At 37.7% G+C, this 24458-nt stretch overlaps 1 protein-coding gene across 1 annotated transcript in view; it reads right to left on the bottom strand.

Annotated features, from left to right (window-relative positions):
* MKRN2 (makorin ring finger protein 2) overlaps window positions 1-13689 on the bottom strand; it is a 62462-nt gene extending 48773 nt beyond the window's left edge. The window contains exons 1-4 of the mRNA XM_053721104.1: window positions 13500-13689; window positions 8776-8904; window positions 6009-6172; window positions 3821-4131 (exon numbers count right to left, since the gene is read on the bottom strand). Coding sequence (XP_053577079.1) covers window positions 3821-4131; window positions 6009-6172; window positions 8776-8904; window positions 13500-13525 — 630 coding nt within the window. The 5' untranslated portion in view covers window positions 13526-13689. The remainder of the gene's footprint in view (window positions 1-3820; window positions 4132-6008; window positions 6173-8775; window positions 8905-13499) is intronic.
* Between the last annotated feature and the right edge of the window lie 10769 nt (window positions 13690-24458).

A 24458-nucleotide genomic window follows, 5' to 3' on the forward strand; every position in this document is an offset into this window, starting at 1 on the left:
AGCAGTAATATGATGTCTGTAAAGTCCAAAAGAGCAGGGGGAAATATTATTAGGGTGGATGATGCCTATGTGTAAGAGGGAGTATGAGGAACCTAGGAAAATACGAAGTTCAGGCTAAAATGCCAGCTAAACATATCCACAGCTACGCTCCTAATAACTATAACATATCGTTTGACACCAGCAAGGTACTTTTCTAACTAATCTGAGAACAGCCACTGTATGAAAATCAGTAAGGTGCGACTAAGCCCCAAATAGCTTTAGCGTAGTAGTTTACCTCAGAAAGGTGCTCTTCCTGCCAGTATAAGAACGGCAGCAATATGACAATTAGCAAGATAAGTCTAAATCCCTAAGAATTTAGTGTAATATTTGCAATCAGTGAGTTACTCTTCCGCTAAATAGGAAACCAGCAACAGTATAAAAATCAATAAGGTGCCTGCTTTTCCCTGTCACCATCAGAAGAGAGCTTTTTAGTGATCATCAATCTGTTCTCCCCCCTTCCCTTAAGGCCGACCGCTTCCTCCGGATCAGGGAACGGAGAGCCCACAGGAGAGTTTTTCAAATGTATCAGGTCATAAGTAGGTGTCTTATTCTTAGGCTGTGCATGTCGTTCAGCCGACTCCTTTATCTCCGCCATGTTTGGAGTTTAAGTATATCCTCGTGCTCAGAGCGTAACACAGTGTGTAGACTATGAAATTGACGTGACATTTTTGTTTCAAGGGCTGTTAAAGAGGGCTAATACCGCATTGTCAAAGTCCTCCATGGTTGTGGAAAGTATCGTGTCTGGAGATGGTAGTATGATCTCTGCGTGCCTAATCGCCTGGATGGATGTTAGAAAGCAGCCTTCATGCGGTGCATGGAGAGGACTAGCCGTCCGGCTCAAAGGGCTCCCACGGGTATAATATAGGTGTCGTTCTGTACAGAAAAAGGAACCCAGTAAGACGTGGTATAAGTCAGCATTGGATGATGTGAAATAAGTTGAATTTTTTATCAAATTATAGCCCTGAAGTGTAGAGCTCTCATAAAAGTGGCCATCTTAGATGCTGGTCCGGACACGCCCCCAATGGTTACCACTTTTGATGTGGTCAGTTAGGGATGGAGAAATATGAGCTCCTGCTTTGAATAAAGGGACAGTCTACTCGGTCAATCCCTTACATTTAATATGGCACGCACAACATAAACAAATTCCAATGCTGCTTTTGTCAAAAGACGCAGAGAAGGCTTTTGACCGTGTTAACTAGTCCTTCTTTAGAGCTGCTATACAAACCTTTAGATTTGGAGACATGACTCTAAACAGAATATTCTCTCTCTACTCTGCCCCTAAGTGTTCAAGCCCTCCTTAATGGCATCTTATCATCCCCTTTCAAGATAACAAACGGCACTAGACAGGGATGCCCACTATTTCCCCTCCTATTTGCATGTGTTAGAGAAACACTAGCAACAAAGATTAGACATAATTGCTCAATATCTGGTATCCCAATAGGCAACATGGAACATAAACTTTCCATGTTTCTAGATGACATATTATTCTCCCTCACTAAACCTGAGACTACAATTCCTGCCCTAATGGCGGAGCTGAATTCATTCCATACCCTTTGCTTATCAATTACACCTAAATTCTGGATATCTCTATTTCTATACACTTAGTCAATAAAATTAAAGATCTTTGCCCATTCAAATGGTGCAATGGATCACTGAAGTATCTAGGAATTTACTTAGTTGAGTCCCTAGAAGTATACCGATTTAATTACATCCCTATCAAGAGGGCAATTGTTCGCAACCTTTTTATTGTGAAGCTCTAAGAAGCTTTCATGGATCAATTGCATAAATACCATTAAAACGAACATCTTCCCAAGACTGTTATATATTATGCAGACTCTTCCTATCTCAATCCCCCATAGCTATAACCCAAATATGCTAAATATTCTCAGTTCCTTTATTTGGAATAGGAGACCCACAGAATTAATAAAATAACTATGCAGCTTCCTAGGCCACTGAGGAGCATGGAAGTACCCGATTTAGAAACTTACAGACAGGCTATTTTTCTACAGAGAATACTAGACTGGAGAATACACCATGATAAGAAAATGTGGGTCCTTTTAGAAAAAAACATCAATGAGATCCCCAATCTAGGAGGCCTTTGTTGGCATCAGAAAGCCCTCCAAATAAGCAATATTATAATAAACCCCATCACCAAAGAAACTTTCTTGATGTGAAAATAGCCAATAGGAAACCCCCCATTTATCCTTTAGACCTTCTAGCTTAATATCACTTATTGCAAATTTTGAATATTCCCTGGGTGATCATACATAAAATACTGCCCTTCCTCTTATAGCCCCAACCTATCTATTTAATCAAATTACAAATGATCACACAATATGCTCATAATCAGAACTTCTAGAAAAAGCACTAACATGGGCTGCAAATTGGTTCACCTATAGACAAGCCCATAATATGATCCGCCCCATAATCAACCTAAAAAACTATACATCCTCACTTCTCCTGTTTCTTACTCTCTCTCTCTTTATTATACAAGATCATAAAAACAGACTCCCCCCAGGATTTTTGCCCCACTCCATCAAAAGATGGGGAAAAAGACCTAGAAATCATAATTCTTCCTCAACAAGTCCTTAACATATTCTCTAACACTCACACACTCCTCCACCTCAGCATTAATAATAAACATTCTCTAACACTCACTCACTCCTCCACCTCAGCATCGATAATAGAGATAAATTACAAAGTCCTCCACAGTTGGTACTTAACTCCACATAAGCTACATAGATTATACCCTAAAAACAGTAATCAATGCTGGAGATGTGGACATTTGGACAGTTGCATGGGACATATGTGGTGGTGCCCAGAACTAAAACAATGTTGACTGGAAATAATAAAGAGAGTTTTTGAAGTTTCATTTCCAGCTGACCCCCTGATATGGATCTTAAATAAAAGCCCTTAATTAGCCCCCCCAAAAAAGTGAATGTAAACTCTTTCAAATTATGATAAATATTAGCAAATTCCTTATTGCAAAAAATTGGAAAAGCAAAGACACTCCAACAATAGGAATGTGGAGGAGCAACATATCAGAATATGTTGAGTTAGAGGAATACAACTATCAAAAACTTGATAATATAGAAAACTATTTTGGAGTTCCAACAAAAAAAGGGAACAATATTTAAGAAACATAATATAAATTATCCCATTTCCTTCAATGACCTAACGTGAACATTCCTTTCTGAGGATTCCCCCAATTACCCGCTAATCACAGTAAAAATTGTAAGATAGAATCACCAAAATATCAATGTGAGCATATAGTGGAGACACATTTTTTTTCTTTTTTTCTTGTATAGATGTGCTCTACATGCGTACAAGGCGCGTTCCATGACCTCCCTGGAGCCTCCATCTGCACCTCTGCATCACCCCACCAGGAAAATTCCTGGAATTTGTCACTGTCTAGCTCCCAGTAGTGCACTATTGCTCCTGAGCCTACTCTTCAACCAAGAAAACCAAAAGAACAAAGAAACTTTGATAACAGAAGTAATTTGGAAATTGGTTTAAAACTGCATGCTCTATATGAATCATGAAAGTTTAATTTTAGCTTTACTATCCCTTTAAGGCTCATTGCTGGGCATACTGGAAAGAGAAAATAACTATATTCAATTTGTATAAGGCTTTAAATTTTGTTCTAGCAAAATACATAAAACATGCTGTTTATGCATGATAAATATACTAGTTCAGAATAGTGTTAAGCCATAGATCAGGGGTCTTTGTAGTGTGTTTAAAAGTAACGTCAGAAGCTCTTTACAAATAGGTCCACAATTACCTTTTCATGTGTTTGTCTCTGATCCTGGTCGTATGGATGAAGCACTTGCAGTCCACAGATTTCACACACCTCACCGTGGAGATATTCACAGCTCTCACCAAAGTTACATGCACCGGCTGCTGCATAAGGGCAAAGGAGTTGGGAATTATTCACATAGGAGCTTCCAGCTTCAACCTCTTCCAGCCCTGTGCAAATTGCTTCTAGGTAAGAATGTGGCTTCGCTTCCAGAGGAGATACTGGAGGGTCACTGCAATAGTTTGCGCTGACAGCTGAAATTGAACTTGGATTTTCATCGGATGACCCACAGAGATCTTAAAACACAAAAATAGAATCTTACACAAACAAACTACTAATAATCTTTAACTTACAACATTTTCAAAAGATTTTAAAAAGTAAATGTTCATAGATCTAGAAAGTAAAGGGACAGAAAAACCCCAAATTTTCTCTTTCATGATTCAGATAGAACATACAATTTTAAACAATTTTCACAATTTACTTCTATTATCAAATTTGATTCATTCTCTTGTTATCCTTTGCTGAAAGAACATTACACTACTGGCAGCTAGTTGAACACATCTAGTTAGCCAATCACAAGAGACCAATCCGCAATGGCAGCTAGCTGAACACATCTAGTTAGCCAATCACAAGAGACCAATCAGCAACAAGTTACCACTTGTGTAGGATATGTGCATATTCTTTTTCAAAAATGGATACCAAAAGAACAAAGCATATTTGAACATAGAAGTGAATTTAAAAATGTCTTAAAATGACATGCTCTATCTGAATCATGCAAGTTTAATTTTGACTTTCCTATCCCTTTAAACACTAAATAAATTAAACACCTTAGAACAATATGTAGCTAACATTATGAAAACTATCAATAAAAGGAAAATCCACTGACTCGCTTCCATATAGATAAAAAGTTCAAATTTACTTTAAAAAGTATAGTACCTTCATAGAAAAATGTATAACTAACTATAACACCACATTTTGGTGTGAGTCTTAATCATAGACCTGGAAACACATAAGACCCAGTTATATGCTAATTTTTCTATGGAGGTAATCTGCTTTTAAAGAGATTAACCCCTTAATGACCAGTGGCAAGATCGTAAAGGGTATGTTGCGGTCGTTAAGGGGTTAAATAAATTTGAACCTTTTTATCTATATGGTAAAAGTTAGTGGATTTTCCTTTGTTGGTGTTTATTTAAATATATGGATTGTGAGGCATCCGTTTCCAGAAGCGGACCGTATCTTAATGACGTCCGCCGCAGTGGGAGGAAGATGTATCTTGGAGGCCTTCGTGAGTACTTAGTGGCATCTTCACGGTTTACCTTAGTAACCATAATGTGAGTTGGACGGAATGTTGTAGCCACCTCCACTTAGTCTCTGGAAAGGATTGATGTAATTTATGAAGTGTGGAAGACACCCGAGGATGGATGGATGGAAGGTATGTGAAATAAGCACGGTTTATGTTAACGCTATTCCCTTATTGGGGACAGTATTATGAATGAGTCTTACACAGGTGTTACATCTGCATACTTGGATTATGACATCACCATGTTCCCGCCTAGGAATGGGGAGCTTTTGAAACTGATCACACTTCCCCCTGCACTTCAAGCCATTACAAGGTGGCAAAGTGTGTTTGACATCATCAGGGGAATTAGGGGATGGTGGCGACATTACCATGTGTGCGAAGACAGTGTAGGGCTGTTTGGTACAGCAGCCACACCCTCCACTTTCAAAAAGACTTTACAACGAGAATAGGGGAGATCCATCTTTTGAATGCAGTTGACCACCATAGCAGAGGTGATAACTTCCACCCTTAGCCACCAGGGAGCTTTGAAAGAATCCTCAGAGAGTAGCAAGAGACTCCCATTTTTTGAAAAGAGGGTAGTTTCTTAAAATATGTTTTTGTGCATTATAATTATGATACCAGGGTTCTACAAATTTGTTCAACATCTAGTAGCCAGAAACTTTTGGCTATATATATATATATATATATATATATATATCAACATCATAATATAAAACAAAAAATATGTATTTGTAGGTATGTATGTCTTGGGGATTCTAAACCAGGACACTAGGGCCTAATTTTAAGTTGTCAGTGCCTCCATGGCTCCTGGATTTGTCAAGCCCTATGTTATGCGATAATGGAAAATGTAATTAGATTGATCTTAATACTCACTTCGATCTCGAAGTACAAGGTTTTTCTTTTCACGCCGCTGAGGAGCTGTCTTGTCGGGAGTTGAGGGCTCCTGCGTCAGAGGAAGGGGCGGAACCTCAAAAGCTGGTGATGAAGGTTCTTGAAAGAAATGAACAGCACCACCTAAAGGCTTGACATGATCATACCTACAAATGAATATTACATTTATTTACTATAAAGAAGAATATGCACAGATACTGATATAAAAATCCATTATGAAACCTTTTTAAAAACTTAGAGGCTCTCAATTTAGCATTGTTGAGGATTTTAGGTTGGGACACCCAGCGAAAGGGGCTGGAACAGCAAAAAAACAGCAGAAGCTCCCCCTCCCCCGCATATGAAAAGACAGATTACACAAACAATAGAAGTTGGAATCTGTAAACCTGGAGTCTGAAAATCAGCAACATTTTTATTAAAAAATAAGCAAAACTAAACATTGTTACAAAAACACTACCAGGTGGGCTATATAAATGGATCATCTATCCACTGTGATTACCTTGTATCTAAGCCTCTGCAGACTGCCCCTTATCTCAGTGCTATTTACAAACTTGCAATTTAGCCAACTAGTGCTGGCTCATAAATAACTCAAAGGGAGTGAGCACAATGTTATCTACATGGCACACATGAACTAGTTCTGTCTAGCTGTGAAAAGATAATAAAATGCACTGAGATAAGAGGCAGCCTGCAGAGATTTAGAGGTTATAAAGTATATTAATATAACAATATTGCTTATGCAAACCTGGTGAATGTGTAGTAAAGTGTTGTCTATCTTTTTCAACAATAAATAAAATCAAGTAGACTATCCCTTTAACTATAGGCTATTGACAAGCCAAAATAATAAATTACACCTCCAGTGGGGAGGTGGAAGAGAGTTCTAAAATGTTAATTTTCAATTGTTCTTTCTAAGTATTGTATAGAGACAGAGATAAGAAAGGAAGCATTTGAGTGATGAGCTTTGCCTATTTTGATGGGCTGTGGTTTCAAAGAGCAAATCCAGCTTTTTAATTTACAAAAAGAAACATAAAAGGTATTTCTTATACATCTTATACTCTATAGCTGGCATAACAAGTAATTGGGAACACATTAAGGGGCAACTAATTTTACACTACAATGTCCCTTTAAGAATGTTCCTAGTCAAATGTGAAAAAAACTACTGTGCATTTCAAATTTGACTTTTATGTACCCCGTGCAAAGGGATTAAACAAGTAAATGGACATTAAGTCAAAACTTTCATGATTCAGATAGGGCATGCAATTTTAAACAAATTTCCAATTCACTTCCATTAGCAAGTTGTGCATAATAATTTGATATGCACACTTTCTGAGGCACTGTCCCCCTACTGAGCATGTGTAGAAATTTACAATACATATGGTTAATTCATTTTTTTATATGTTCGTATCTGGAGGCTAAATAGTGGCATAAAATATACCAAAATGAGCCTAGATAAATACCTTGGGTATTATTATTATTATTATTATTATATATACTTTATAGTTTTCATAGGTAAATAAAAAATAAAAAGTTCTATTTCTGTTTAAACCGAGTGACAGCAAAAAATGCTAAAAATGCTCTGGTACTTTGGGCAAGTTTTTCTCTGAAATTACCGGTAGCAAAGGGGTTAAACTTGCATGCTCTATCACAGTGAAGGCGAACCTTGCCACTCCAGATGTTTCAGAACTACATTTCCCATGATGCTTAGGCACTCTGAAGTCCAGTTGAGCATCACAGGAAATGTAGTTCTGAAATATCTGGAGTGCCAATGTTCGCTATCACTGCTCTATCTGAATCATGAAAGGGGTGAGCCAATGAGTTGAGGTATATAAGCCATCAATCACCAGCAGCACAGCATTGCTTCTCCAGAGTCTACCTAGGTATGATTTTCAACAAAGGATACCTAAATAATAAATCAAATTAATATACAATTAGATCAGCGCTTAATAGACTCAGGGAGCCACTGGCGTCTAGAATATTACCCCTGGTGCCTACGTTTTGGGTTATTCTCTATATATCTGTATACAAATATATCTGTCTGGCTCCTAAATTTTAAACAGATTTGTCGACCAATGATTTAGGTACCTTGTAAAAGTGATGGAAAGGTCACATTTGAAATGTGCATAGGCGCATTTGAATATGAAAAAGAATAATTTTTGCAATATACTGTACTTCTATTAGCAAAAATGCATCTAATAAAAGTTATTACTGTTTTTCTGTGGCATATGCACATATCCTGTGAGAGCCTGTGCACCTGTATTTAAACATCATGCCGCTCATCATGCTTTTATTATTTATTTTGCCCCCTTTTCTTTTAATTCTATTCTGAAATTGTGAGCTTTTCAGTTCCTGTTAGAAATCTAAGTGCAGAACACTGTTAGTTATATTCCACACAGCCATTGGCTGCACACTCTAGTGACCTATTTATAACTGTCCCTAATTGGCCACAGCAAAGAAGGTAACTTAAGTTACAACATGGCAGCTCCCATTGTTTTATAGACACAAAAACTTTACACTTATTTTTTCAATATTTAAACAGCTAATGAGACTTTAAAAAAATTACAGCTGCAATGTTATTCTCAGACTAATCTTTTCTTTGAATGCTTCATTCTAGCTAACATTTATTAAGTGCTTATTATCCCTTTAAAGTTTCATTTTAAGAGATGACGAAAATGATGGAGCCAAAAAGAGTGTAGAAAAGTATGGACAAGCAAAATTTACCACGTTAGAGTAGCAAAATTCACACACAATTTCTTACCTGCAACGAGAACCATAAGCACAATGCCCTTTCTGATAAAATTTGCAAATAGTTGATGGTTTACTTGATGATAAGTCGTGAGAAAATAGGCATCTTGCTCCTTCTCTGCAAACTCCATGCATAAAATACCTAGAGAAAAAATGCAATCAAATTACTACAGCCAAGTCATGTTTCAGCTAATTAGTTCAAAGATATTTTATATCATTCTCCATTCTGTATAGTGGTTATTATATTTACAGCATCAGAAGTACTCAGACTTAAAGGGACACAATTTTATTTCATGATTTGAATACAGCATAAAATATTAACCCCTTAGTGATCGGACCACTTTTCAATTTTCTTACCGTTAAGGACCAGGGCTGTTTTTACATTTCTGCTGTGTTTGTGTTTAGCTGTAATTTTCCTCTTACTCATTTACTGTACTCACACATATTATATACAGTTTTTCTCGCCATTAAATGGACTTTCTAACGATACCATTCATTTCATCATCTGTTATAATGTACTATAATTTTTTTTTAGAAAATATGATGAAAAAATAACACATTTTTTCTAACTTTGACCCCCAAAATCTGTTACATATCTACAACCACCAAAAAACACCCATGCTAAATAGTTTCTAAAATTTGTCCTGAGTTTAGAAATATCCAATGTTTACATGTTGTTTGCTATTTTTTTGCAAGTTATAGGGCAATAAATACAAAGTAGCACTTTGCTATTTCCAAAATGTTCCAAATTAGGGATGGTTACATTGGAACACTGATATCTGTCAGGAATCCCTGAATAAACCTTCACATGTATATATATGTTTTTAGTATCCAACCCAAAGTATTGATCTAGGCCCATTTTGGTATATTTCATGCCACTATTTCACCGCCAAATGTGCAATTATGGCACAAATGGTTGTAAATGCTTCTCTGGGATCCCCTTTGTTTAGAAATAGCAGACATATATGGCTTTGGCATTGCTTTTTGGTAATTAGAAGGCCGCTAAATGCCGCTGCGCACTACACTTGTATTATGCCCAGCAGTTGGGAGTTAATAAGGTAGCTTGTAAGGTTAATTTTAGCTTTAGTGTAGAGATCAGCCTCCCACCTAACACATACCACCCCCTGATCCCTCCCTGACTCCCCTCAAACAGTTCTCTTCCCTACCCTAGCCCCCAAATGTCACCCCCATCTTAAGTACTGGCAGAAAGTCTGACTGTATAAAAATAAGCTTTTTGTTTTTTTTTTAAATATATATATATATTTGTTATATATATTCTGCAATGTAGGATCCCCCCTTACCCCCCAACCTCCCCGATACCCCCCAACCAGTTCTCTAACCCTCCCCCCTTTACCTATTAGCCGCCATGCTAGGTACTGGCAGCTGTCTGCCAGTACCCAGTTTCCTATGTTTTTTTAAAATAAATAAATAAAAACCATGTTCCGTAGATCGCTTCCAGCGCTTGAAACCCCAGAGGACGTGCCAGACACGTCCTTCGTCGTTAACGACCGGATTTTGTAGGACGTGCCTGGCACGTCCTCCGTCGTTAAGGGGTTAAAGTGATGGTAAAGTTTCCAATTTGTATAATAAGATCCTGAATGGAAACAATATTTGATATGGACTTTAATTCATCAATTTTAATGAAAATGCGCTAGAACTTACTTATTAATAATACCCACGCTCCAGCGGCCCACTTCAAAAGCATTTATTTTATTTATTTTTTGTGAACTAACAGTTTGAGCTGTTCTCTGATCAGCGCTCTAGCCATATGACACAGCAATTTATTTATTTTTTGGAGATTTTGAAGTGGGCGGCCAGAGCATGGTGTTTTAGAATTTATATAAAAAATTTATAGCATATCTTTATTAGAATGGATGAATTTAAAGGACAGTCTACACAGGATTGGCAGGTACCTTGTTGTAACTGCCACGCTGCGGGCACCCCACGCCACCCCAAACAGTGAAAAAAAGTATTTAAAAAAATACTCTCTTATTCAGCCGCTATGGGATGGCAGCACAACTCCTCCCAGAGAATCTGGGGGCATGTCTATTGTGTAGCCAATGATCAGGCTCTTACTTGTAAAATTGATGACGTTCCGCGCATGCGCAATGTGTCTGACCAAGTGTCTCATATAATCCAGTCCAATCACGCACACTTCTGGGAGTGAATTCTACCAAACTCACAAGAAGGAGGATGAAGGAGGGAGGAGGAGTTTGGCGGCCTTGTTAAAACGGACAAGTAAAGAAAGTTTCCCTGGCATACTGTATTCACTTCTGTCCTGCGCCGGGCACACAAAGAGCAGCAGTTGGAAAGGGGTGCATGTTGGTGCCGTGTGGATTGTCCCTTTAAAGTCCATCTAAAATATTGTTTTCATTCCAGATCTGATTATATGAATTGGAAACTTTACCATCACTTTAAAAAGGTCATAAGCATAGATGTTAAAATGTAACTTTCTTACAGACTTGAATTAAAACCAATTAAAGACAGTATCTTGTTTTTCTTTTGCCTGTATAGAAATACATTGTGTCATTTTGCTGAAATCCAAATTAAAAGGTGCAATGTTACCTCAGAATGTGTAATGTTCATAAAGAACAGACCAAATCTAGCTAAACACTACACCAGGAATATACTTATACAAAGTACACAAAAAATCTGCTGCTGCCACGAATGCCAAGGATTCCTTATTTTAATTTATTTATAAAAAAACAACAATGCAAAAGGACCTTATATTTTTAAGGGGAAAAAAACACAAACACACACAAATGCTAAGGAACCCAATTTTTTGTATTATTACTTAAAGGGATTCCAAACCCATTTTTCTTTTCATGAATCAGATAGAGCATGCAATTTTAAGCAACTTTCTAATTTACTACTATTATCATTTTTTTTCTTCGTTCTCTTGGTATCTTTATTTGAATGTAAGATTAGGAGCCGGACCATTTTTGGTTCAGCACCTGGGTAGCTCTTGAAGATTGGTGGCTACATTTAGACACCAATGAGAAAGTTCTACCCAGGTGCTGAACCAAAAATGGGCCGGCTCCTATACTTACATTCTTGTTTTTTTCAAATAAAGATAGCAAGAGAACAAAGAAACAATTATAAAAGTAGTAAATTAGAAAGTTGCTTAAAATTGCATGTTCTATTTGAAAAAGAAAGTTTAATTTTGAATAGACTATCCCTTTAATGTGACTTGTAGAATACAAATATAGCATTATTACCATTATAGTTTATTATTCATAACTATCATTTTTGATGTTTTGTTACAAAAAAAAAAAACAATACTAACACCAAACCAAATGGGTCTTATTTTCTGTTTTGGGCTGGTTTTCGATGGTCTTAAAAATTGTGATAATGCCACTTACAAACAGTGGGAGTTTATATATTTATATGAAGTGCAAAATTCTCTTCCCAACCTATTTAATGGGCACACCACCCATCTGATTTTACTGACCACCCAGCTAAAACTTTAACCAATATTAAGCTAAGATTAAATGTTTTCAATGTTTGTGGCACAAAATGTTATTCAATCAATTTGTATTAACTAATATGCCACTAATTTGTGATTGAATAGCATAAGTAGCATTTATAAGTAATAGAAAATGTTATAATATTGCAGAGTATTACACTGTCCCCACAACGACTGCCTAATATTACCTGGATGGCAACATTTTCTATGGATAACACTAAAGTGAGTGTGTATATTATAAATGCAGAATAATTCACACATTATTAGTGGCAAAAGTAAAGAGTACGCTAAAGTTGGCAAGATCCAAAATAGAGGAGCCCTATGTTGTCTCCAATCTGTGTTACTGCATTTTCTAAAATAAAATCTACACCAGCTAAACACTAAACAATAACTGGGCATATGAAAACAAAACAAATATTTAACTCAATCCTGATTTAGGACATGAATGTGGATTTGTACCTCCATCTTACATCTCCTCATGGAAAAAAATATCCTGATCTTGATTTTTAAACCTTTTTGTTGCAACTCATTTTAAATTGTACACTTTAAGTAATATTTAAATAGGACATCCCAGAACATGTTTAAACCTAATGAAATATTAGACATTTGGAAGAAATGTAGTGATTTTTTTTTTTGTTTTCGTGCAGCAAGAATGTTATTGCTGTATAAGTTATATTTTTTTGTTGTGTAAGTTAGAGACAGATTGTTAGGTCTGTCAATATCTTTATAAGATTAGGTGAGAGCAATTAGTTTATTTGTTCATAATGAGAACTATCATTGGGCAGTCATCATTTTAAAAGACTAAAAATAAATAATAATTCTGCATTAAACTGTACTATTGTCATTTAGAAAGTATATTTTTTTGTATAGTGAACTATATTGTGAACTGTATGAATTACTTACTTTACAGAGTATATGTTGTGTTATATATTACAAATAAAAGGGGGGAAAAGAAATTTGGTAGAAATGACAATCAATGAAATATTAAAATGCTGAATGGCAGGACTTGTAAATATTATACTGCTACACCCAGCAAATAATGTAGTGATATCAAAATAATTTCCCCTCTCACTAACTCATTGTAGCAGTAATGAGAGTTTGACCTCAGTACAATAAAGATTTAACTTCAAAAAGTAAACAATGTAGTCTTGGGAATCCGTTTCCATTGGCTAAATCACACTAAATAACCCCTCTCTCTCTCTCTGGAAACCAAGGGGTTAATAGCCGCGGCAGTTCAATATCACTGGCAAGCGAAGGGTTAAGTATCTAACCTGCATGTCACGTGCTTGGTGCTCATGGTGGCGGGAGGTAACTGCCTGTTCTCTCGGTACCGGTTGAATTCGCTTCTTTCGCACCTCCCCCGGTACCGCAAACACCCCGCCCTCTTCTCTCCGGTAACACCTTTTTTTCTGAACTTCCTAGGCCGCGCTTCAACCTTCCATTGGCTACGTCATGCCATGTGCAGCGCCATAATCATTCCGGCTGGAAACAAAGTTACTGTAACTTTAGTTCCAAAGATAAAAGTAACTAGATTGTCTCTAATTCTAGCATCGTAAAACTCAACCCTAAGAGGATAGTTTTTTACCACCATTGAATATCTATGTAAATGCGCTTTATTTTACTTATCTCAATGTATTTTACATTCTTTAAATCAGTAATTGTTTTACTGCTTCTACTTGGTAGCCTTAAACTTTGTATTTTATTTTAATAAACAGTTACAGTCACTGTGCGAAGTCTGCTCTCCAGATCACGCCATTAGATCATTACAGGGTTAGTCTAGTCAAAATTAAACCTTCATGATTCAGATAGAGCAGGCCATTTTAAGCAATTTTCCAATTTACTCTTATTATCAATTTTTCTTCGTTCTCTTTGAATCTTTATTTGAAAAAGAAAGAATGTAATCTTAGGAGCAGGCCCATTTTTGGTTTAGCACCTGGTCAGCACTTTCAGCTTGGTGTCCAAATGTAGCCACCAATCAGCAAACGCTACCCAGGTGCTGATCCAAAAATGAGCCGGCTCCTATGCTTACATTCAAATAGATACCAAGAGAACAAAGAAAAATTGATAATAAGAGTAAATTAGAAAGTTGCTTAAAATTGCTGCTCTATCTGAATAATGAAAGTTTAATTTTGACTAGACTAACCCTTTAAAATTACACTTTGTTGGAAAGCATACCTAGGTAGGCTCAGGAGCAGAAAATACTATTGAAAGCTAGCTGTTGATTGGTGGATATGTACATATGCCTTATGTCATTGACTCACCAGATTTGTTCAGCTCCCAGTAGTGCATTACTCCTCTTGATTTTACTTTAACTATGTGTTTAACCTATTTGCTGTGTTTAAAGGGACATGAAACCCAAATATTTTCTTTCATGATTCAGATAGTTTTATCATTTCTTCTTCTTTCTCTTTGTATCTTTTGTTAAAAAAGCAGGGACATGAGCTCAGGAGCGTGCATGTGTGTAAAGCACTATATGGCAGCAGATTAGCAAGAATGCTATCCATTTGCAAGACCACTAGTGGGCAGCACTATTTCCTGCCATGTAGTGCTCCGGACACCTTCATAGGAATCTCTTTGACAACGAATAACATGGGAACAAAACAAAATTGATAATAGAACTAAATTGGTAACTTTTTTTTAAAATTGTTTGCTCTGTCTGAATCGCAAAATAAATGTTTTGGGTTCCATATCCCTTTAAACACATGATTATATAAAAATAGTTGTGCTGTAACACATTACAGCAGGGTTGCCCACACTTTTTTTGTGTTGGGATCTACTTTTCAAATAACCAGCTCAACAAGATCTACCCACTAAAAATGGGCTGGCTCCTAAGCTTACATTCCTGCTTTTTTTCAAATAAAGATACCAAGAGAATGAAGAAAAGTTGATATTAGGAGTAAATTAGAAAGTTGTTTAAAATTGCATGTTCTATATCTGAATCATGAAAAAATAAATAAATGTGTGTTCCATATCCTTTTAAGGTTGCGTGATTTACACACTGCGGTAGATAAAGCGGTATCCCTAGCAACCATACTCACGCCCCAGTGTTGAGATCGCGTAACTTGACATCATTTTGATCGGCTGCGATCTACCAGCAGCGCCTTCAGATCCCGATCTACCTATTGGGCACCCCTGCATTACAGCATTTTATTTGTACATTTTTATGTCCCTTAAACAGTGGCAAATGCAATAATAGCATAATGTGTGAATTAAAGAAAGTTTATATTTATTATATATAGTTTCATTTGTATTTTACAGTAGTCAGGCTTCAAGCAATCCAAAGACACATAAATAATTACAAATACTTAGATCAGTAATACATTAAAGTTTTATCGAATAAGGGTTGATGTATGTAAGTATACACTAATAACAAGCAATATTATTATTATTATTATTATCGGTTATTTGTAGAGCGCCAACAGATTCCGCAGCTCTAATATGTCATGTATGATGGATATAGGAAAACAAATTATACTTTAAAGCATATACTACAATTATAAATATAATTGTACAGCTACAACTTTCTTTTTAAGCAGAACATGTTTTAGGTAAAATACTAAAAATAAAATAATGCTTTATTTTAAAATACACCTTTAAAATGTAAGTTTAAAAATAGGCATTGTTTCCTATTAGGAATTATTTACAGCCTGTGATTAAATATTTATAATAACCCATTACTGTCTTTCAGGCAGTATCATACCTCTCAAAATTTCAGCAGCCTAAGAGAGATGTCTGTTTTTTTGTTTTACGTGCACCATACAGATGGGAAAATAATTAGCACATTTTAATTAGAACTTTGGTACAATAGGATTTCAGGTATATAAGCAAGAGACCAATGATACTTCTATTAGCACAAATGCTTCTAGTAAAGTTATTGTTTTTCAGTGTGATACGCACATATCCTGTGAGTGCCCTGCTCTCCACACCTTCTTAACCCTTTCCCGCCGTTAGGACATTCCATGCCGTCCTAACTTCCCTGGGCTTTAGCGCCATTAGGACGACATGGAACATCCTAGCTGTTTCTCTGTCCTGAAGCCATAGAAGCTTCCTAAATGGGATCGCAGGCTGAAGGGCGTGCCTAAAGTCATAGGCACTCCCCCCTGACCCAATCCCATCATTGAAATCACATGATTGCATGATCGATCACATGATTTCAATTTTTACTTATTTGTTTACATCAGAACTTTGTTCCAATGTAGACAAATAAGTACTGGCAGTAAGGGCTTAAAGAGTTAGTCGTTGTTTGCATGACACTAACAATCACCTAGATTACAAGTTTTGCGCTATAGAGGGTGCGAAACGAACGCAACAAAAGTTAAGTTATTTCACCCTCCATATCGCTGCCATTTGTGTTTTTGAAAAGCTGGCTTGTGCGTGTGATATGGTTGTGTTGAGCGCCATACCGCACAAAATACAAGCAGTGCTTTGACGTGCTCATGCACGCTTTCCCCATAGACATCAATGGGGAGAGAGTGTTAGAAAAAAACCTAACACCTACGATCGTGGAATGAAAAGCTCCATAACGCAACCCCATTGATGTCTATGGGGGAAAAAAGTTACATTTAAACCTTAACATACACCCCACGTCTAAACACTCCTAATCTGCGACCCCCGACATCGCAGACACCTTTATAATGTTATTAACCCCTAATCTGCCACTCCCGATATCGCCACCACCAAAATATTGCTATTACCCCCCTAATCTGCCGTTCCCGATATTGCCGCCACTATAATAAAGTTATTAACCCCTATTCCCCCACACCCCAACATCGCCCACACTATAATAAAGATATTAACCCCTAATCCGCCGCTCCCCGACATCGCCGCTGCTAAATTAAGTTATTAACCCCTAAACCTCTGGCCTCCCACATCACTACCACTAAATAAACCTATTAACCCCTAAACCGCCAGCCCCCCACATCGCAACAACCTAAATTAAACTATATTAACCCCTAAACCTAACCCTAACTTTAACATAATTAAAATAGACCTAAATTAAAGTTACAATTATTAACTAAATAATACCTATTTAAAACTAAAAACAAACTTACCTGTGAAATAAAAAAATAAAACCTAAGCTAGCTACAATATAACTAATAGTTATATTGTAGCTAGCTTAGGTTTTTATTTCACAGGTAAGTTTGTATTTATTTTAACTAGGTAGACTAGTTAGTAAATAGTTTAAAACTATTTACTAACTACCTAGTTAAAATAAATACAAACTTACCTGTGAAATAAAAGTAAAACCTAACATTACAAAAAATAAAAAAACTACCATTACAAAAAATAACAAACAAAACTATCCAAAACAATAAAAATTATTCTTATTCTAATATCATGTTTAAAAAAAAAAAAAAAAAAAAAAAAAACGCACCCCAAAATAAAAAACCTAATCTATAATTAGGCCTTTTGTAGGGCATTGCCCTAAAGAAATCAGCTCTTTTTCTAAAAAAGAAAACAAACACCCCCTAACAGCATTACAAACCCCCGCCCCCCAAACCCACAAAATAAAAATAAAGTTAAACCTAATCTACCCATTGCCCTGAAAAGGGCATTTGTATAGGCATTGCCCTTGAAAGGGCATTCAGCTCTTTTGCTGCCCATTAAAATAAAAAATGGCTATTCTAAAAAAAAAAAACACCCCAAAAAGAAAAAAAAACATTACACAAAATAACGAATTATTCAAAATAATAAAAACTATTCCTATTCTAATACCCCGTTTTTTTAAAAAAAAACCACCTCAAAATAAAAGAACCCTAATCTATAATAAACTACCAATAGCCCTTAAAAGGGCCTTTTGCAGGGCCTTGCCCTAAAGAAATCAGCTCTTTTTCTAAAAAATAAAAACAAACCCCCCCCCAACATTACAAACCCTTACCCCCCCCCCCACCCACAAAATTAAAAAACATAACTAAAAAAACCTAATCTACCCATTGCCCTGAAAAGGGCATTCAGCTCTTTTTCTTGCCCTGAAAAGGGCATTCAGCTCTTTTTCTTGCCCTGAAAAGGGCATTCAGCTCTTTGAAGAAAAGACCAAACCCTAATCTAAAAAAAAAAAACACCCAAAAATTTTTTTTAAAAAACCTAACACTAACCCCTCTTTAGGTACTCACAGTTGCTGAAGTCTGGCTTGAACGATCTTCATCCCAGAAGTTCCATCTTTATCTAGGCAGCTCCATCTTCATCCATCGAGGGACTGGCATCTTCTTCATCCCTGCAGAGGCCGAGCAGTCAATGCACGGAGGTGGAGGTCCAGGCGAAGGTCCAAGGTGGAGGTCCAGGCGAAGGTCCAAGGCGGAGGTCCAGACGGAGGTCCATCGATCCGACGTGGAGGTCCTCTTCATGCGATCATGCAGCGGACATGATACGCTACATCGTATCATGTCCGCTCGCACTATAATAGATTGACCCCATAATTTAAACAGGTTTTTTTATTTTTAAAGGTAAGTTTTTATTTATTTTAAGATAGGGATCTTGTAATTTTAACAAGATCCCTATCTTAAAATAGGGGTTAATATATTTATTATAGTGTGGGCAATGTTGGGGTGTGGGGGAATAGGGGTTAATAACTTTATTATAGTGGCGATGATGTCGGGGAGCGGCGGAATAGGGGTTAATACATTTTATTAGTGGCGGCAATGTCGGGAGCGGCAGATTAGGGGTTAATAACGTTAATATACTATTTGCGATGCGGGAGGGCCTCGGTTTAGGGGTTAATAGGTAGTTTATGGATGTTTAGTGTACTTTGTAACAGTGTAGTTATGAGTTTTATGTAACAGTTTTGTTGCGTAAAACTCATAACTACTGCTCTCAGATGGCGGTACAGATCTTGTCGTTATAGGGTGTAACGCAAGCTTTTTAGCCTCACCGCAAAACTTGTAATGGCAGCGCTATGGGAATCCCATGAAAAAAATCTTTTTTTTTTGAGTGTGGGACTGACGTTGCGTTACAGGCTAAAAGGCTTGCGGTGCAGCTATACCGACAAGACTCGTAATAGCTGCTTTGCTGTTTTAACTCTGAAATTATCATTTTTTCAGCTTTAAAACACGAACGCAAAACTCGTAATCTAGGTGAATGTCTTTAATGACTCAATATACAACACCACTCACTCTCTAAGAAGGTGTGGTGTTTGAATGCTGATACACTGGGCATCCACAACATACATTATAAGCCAAAAGTATGTGGACACATAACCATCACACCTATATGAGCTTGTGGGACATCCAATTCCAAAACTCTTTGCTGCTATAACAGTCACAACTCTTCTGGGAAAGCTTTTTTACAAGATTCTGAAGTGTGTGTGTGGGAATTTGTGCGCATTCATCCAAAAGAGCATTTGTGAGATCAGGCACTGATGTTAGACGAGAAGATCTGGCTCGCTATCGGCATTCCAATTAATCCCAAAGATGTTCAGTGGGATGGAGTGGGATGGAGGTCAGGGCTCTATGCAGGCCAGTTGGGTTCCGCTACACCAAACTCAAACACTGGCCTCTATTTATCATAGTCTGGCGGACCTCGCTGAATACAGTGAACAATATGCTCGCCGTATTCAGCATTGCACCAGCAGCTCACAAGAGCTGCTGGTGCAACGCCGCCCCCTGCAGACTCGCGGCCAATGGGCCGCGAGCAGGGGGGTGTCAATCAACCCGATCGTACTCGATCGGGTTGATTTCCGGCGATGTCTGTCCGCCTGCTCAGAGCAGACGGACAGGTTATGGAGCAGCGGTCTTTGTGACCGCTGCTTCATAACTGCTGTTTCTGGCGAGCCTGCAGGCTCGCCAGAAACACGGGGCATCAAACTCCATTCGGAGCTTGATAGATAGGCCTCCATGTCTTCAAGGGGCACAGTCATGCTGGAACAGGAAAGGGGTATTCCCCAAACCGTTGTCACAAACTTTGAAGCAACCAATTATCTAAAATGCTTTTGTATCCTGTAGCATTAAAGAGTTGTGAAAATCAACATTTTTCTTTCATGATTCAGATAGAGCATGTGATTTGAAACAACTTTCTATTTCTTTATTTTGGTATCTTTTGTTGTTGCAGGGAAGGAGGCTCAGGAGCGTCCATGTCTGGAGCACTATATGGCAGTAGTTTTACAATAATGTTTTTCATTTGCTAGATGGCAGCACAATTTCCTACCATGTAGTGCTCCAGACACTTACCTAGGCATCTCTTCAACAAAGAATACCATGGGAACAAAGCAAATTTGATAATAGTAAATTGGAAACTTTTTTTGAAAAATGTTATGCTCTGACTGAATCAGAAAGAAAATGTTTTGAGTTTCATATCCATTTAAAATTACCCTTCACTGGAACTAAGGATCCTAGCCCAAACCCATATTCTTCCATCAGCCTGCCAGATAGTGAAGTGTGACTCATCACTCCAGCGAACATTTCACTGTTCCATAGTCAATGGCAATGAGTTTTACATTACCCCAGCTGACTGCACTGCGCATGTTGATATGAGGCTTGTATACAGCTGCTCGGCCAACAAAACCCAGTTATTGTGCTGATGTTGCTTCCAGAGGCAGTTTGGAATTCTGTAGTGAGGAATGCAACAGATGGTAGGTATTTTTATGGGTGCTCTGACAGAATGCCGAATCATGTTCCTAGTTCGGCCGAGAGCAGATACGCTCCAGAGTGCTCTATTCTAATCAGAGCCTCGGGCGCCGCAACCGCTTCTCGGAACCTAACCATGGGTCCATGCACGCACGTCTTGTAATGCTCTGTCTGGGAAATTATCTAACAAATCTATCTATCTATCTATCAAATCTATCTATATATCTATCTATCTCGGGGCCGGACTGTTATCTGATAGCCACTTGTCTGTCGGACTATTATCCGTCGGCCAAATGTCCGTCGGCTAACAGTCCGGCCACGATTTTTATGTGCTACACTCTTCAGCACTCGGCTCTCTGCTCTATGAGTTTGTAGCTGAAAAGTTGTTTCTTCTAGACTCTTGCACTTAAAGAGACATGAAACTCCAAATTTTTCTTCCATGACTCAGATAGAGCAAACAATTTTTAATATCTTTCCAATTTACTTCTATTATCTAATTTGCTTTGTTTTCTTGGTATCCTTTGTTGAAAAGCATACCTATGTAGGATCAGGAGCTGGGAGCTAGCTGCTGATTGGTGGGTGCACATATATACCTCTTATCGTTGGCTTAGCATTGTGTTCAGCTAGCTCCCAGTAGTGCATTTCCACTCCTTCAATCAAAGATACCAAGACAATTAAGTAAAATTGAAGATAGACATAAGAATAGTACATAGGAAAGTTGTTAAAATTGTATGATTTATCTGAATCCTGAAAGAAAAAAACTTGTGTTTTATGTCCCTTTAACAATAGTAACACAGTTGACCTGAGCAGACTTAGTAGGGCAAAAATTTCACAAACTGCCTTGGTGTCCTATGACAGTTTATTAAAGTCACTGAGCTCTTCAGTATGACGCATTTTATTGCCAATCTTTGGCTATGTGCTGGATTTTATGCACCTAATAGCAATGGGTGTGGCTGAAACACCTGAACTCAGTAATTAGCAGGGGTGACCACTGACCACATAGTTTTGTCCATGTACTGTATATGCATATGTCACTGAAAAACAGTAACTCTTACTAGAATCATTTTTGCAAATGGAAAACTGAAATACACCCATGCACATTTTAGTTTTGACCTTTGTGTCCCATTAAGCAAAGAGAAATCTCTTTGAACATTTAAACTAAACACAGAGTGTTCTCTGCAAAATGTTTAGATTATTTGTGCTTATTGTCTGGTTTCTAAAGTATTTTTCCATCAATTTTATGATCACATGCACCAGTTCTATGCTCACACAGTTACCTATGAGTGCATATTTGTGTTTATTTTTAATAGTAATTTCCAAATAGACCCTCCATGCAAGTTCCTAAATTACAAAACTAAATCCTAAAATCAAAGGTTTTCAGTTAAAGGGACAGTCAAAATCAAAATTGTTATTGTTTAAAAAGATAGATAACGCCTTTACTACCTTTTCCCTGGCTTTGCACAACCAACATTGTTAGATTAATATACTTTATAACATTTAAACCTCTATATTTCTGCCTGTTTCTAAGCCACTACAAACAGCCTCTTACATGCTTTTTATTTGCTTTTCACAGCAAGAGACTGCTAATCCATGTGAGCCAAATAGATAACACTGTGCTCTCTCCCGTGGTGTTGTGCAGGAAACTGCACTAATTGGCTAAAATGCAAGTCAATAGATAATAAATAAATAGCCATGTGATCAGGGGGCTTTCAAAAGAGGCTTAGAAACAAGTTAATCACAAAGGTAAAAAGTATATTAATATAACCATGTTGGCTGTGCAAAACTGGGAAATGTGTAATAAAGGGATTATCTATATTTTTAAAGAATAACAATTTTGGAGTTGACTGTCCCTTTAAAATAACATACTTTACTGGAGGCAAAAGCACAGCTGCTTCTGGCATTTATTTCCACTTGTATAGAGACTAGAGTTTGAACGACGAACACCCTTTTACAATATTTATGCATTTGTGTAATATCTCAAGTTGGTGATCATTTGTATAAACCAGTGATTTTCAACCACTGTGCCGTGGCACACTAGTGTGCCGTGAGAGATTGTCAGGTGTGCCGCCATGAATTGGTCCCTTCTTGCTTAAGTGCACTCCTGAAATGGAACAGAAGCCGGTAGCTGCTGCTACATTACGCACTCATCCGTACACACAGGGATTCTCTCAACTCCCACACAGTTCTCCGGAGGGTCGGGGCTCCGCTCCGGAGATTTCACTCGCCTCAGCTGCATTACAAAAGATCCTATCAAGGAGATCTGAGCAAGATAAGACCCGTCAAGCCAGTGCGTGGCGGCGCATGTATTTGAAGGCATCTGCTATCTTCTACGATAGCCACAAGGACTACTGAGAGATCTAATAAAAAGATATACGACACTCCGGAGGTCAAGGCAGCAAACAGCTGCAATCCTTTTTACTTCCCCCCCCCCTGTTGCCGAGGCCTGTTAGTCCCGGGGATCGATAGCTCAAATATCACTGCGTCCTACTCTGAGGCCTAGGAGCCTACATTCACTTATTCCCAAGCTTCCGAACGGGGTAACTGGCCAGGAGGTACGTGTTACTTACCGGAGTCCAGATTGATAGTCGCCTTGAAGAATAGAGGAGAGTGGACGAAGTGGCGGGAACGGACACCATTTTCTTTCTGTGTCTGTGGAGGTCTTTTGATCAATTGCGGCCTACAAACTCCGACAGTCACAGTTTTACAGATCCACTCACATCCCCTTAATGGATTCTCAAGCTCAGGGAGAATTGCCCTGGATATTAATTATATCGTTCCAGCATAGAGAAGAAGACATCTGCTTTAACTGGGTGAGACCTTTCTGTTTACCATCATATGCATTTTATGACATTTGTCTTCCTGGCTTAACTTTTGTAATTTTTCAGTTTACTCTCATCATTGCCTGATTGCCAAGCTTTGATGTTCTTTTGTGGGCCCCATATTTATGCTTATCCTACACTGATTGTGAAACTCTTATACTGGTGCCCCCAAGGCTTAGGGACTTTAACAGTAGGATCACTTGGGCCCCAGTAGTTTCTGCTTTTGGCCTCAATACTTGTGCACTGCTTACTGCCCTAACAAGCGGAACTTTTACTTTCATGGAACTACTGCATATCACCTAAGAATTTATTTTCATCACTGGTACCCCCCAAAACAGCCTCAATGCGTGGAACTTTTGATTGTTATTATTGTGCCTGTAGCTTTGGCAATACAGTTGTAGTGACTGTCATGCTAATAAAGCTTAATTGAATTGAATTGACTAAATTGTTCATATGTATATATATATGCTGTATTAGGCTACAATGTGTGATTTTGTAATATTTTGGGATGGTGGTGTGCCGCAGGATTTTTTTGATGTAAAAAATGTGCTTGTGGCAAAAAAAAGGTTGAAAATCAATGGTATAAACAATGTCACTCTTAACTGCACCTGCCTTTCAAAGAGATGCCATTCAGTACAGAGCAAACATTTCCAGTTTGCAACCAAATATTTTGGGGGCGGGGGCAATATTAATAATAGCTTATTTTTAATTAGTAATAATAGCTTAAAGGAACATGATCCCCAAATGTTGAAACACTTGAAAGTGATGCAGCATATCTGCAAAAAGCTGACTAGAAAATATCACCTGACATCTCTATGTAAAGAAGGAAGATATTTTACTCAAAATTTCCTCA

This window comes from Bombina bombina, chromosome 7 (genome assembly GCF_027579735.1).
Source record: "Bombina bombina isolate aBomBom1 chromosome 7, aBomBom1.pri, whole genome shotgun sequence".
NCBI lineage: Eukaryota > Metazoa > Chordata > Amphibia > Anura > Bombinatoridae > Bombina > Bombina bombina.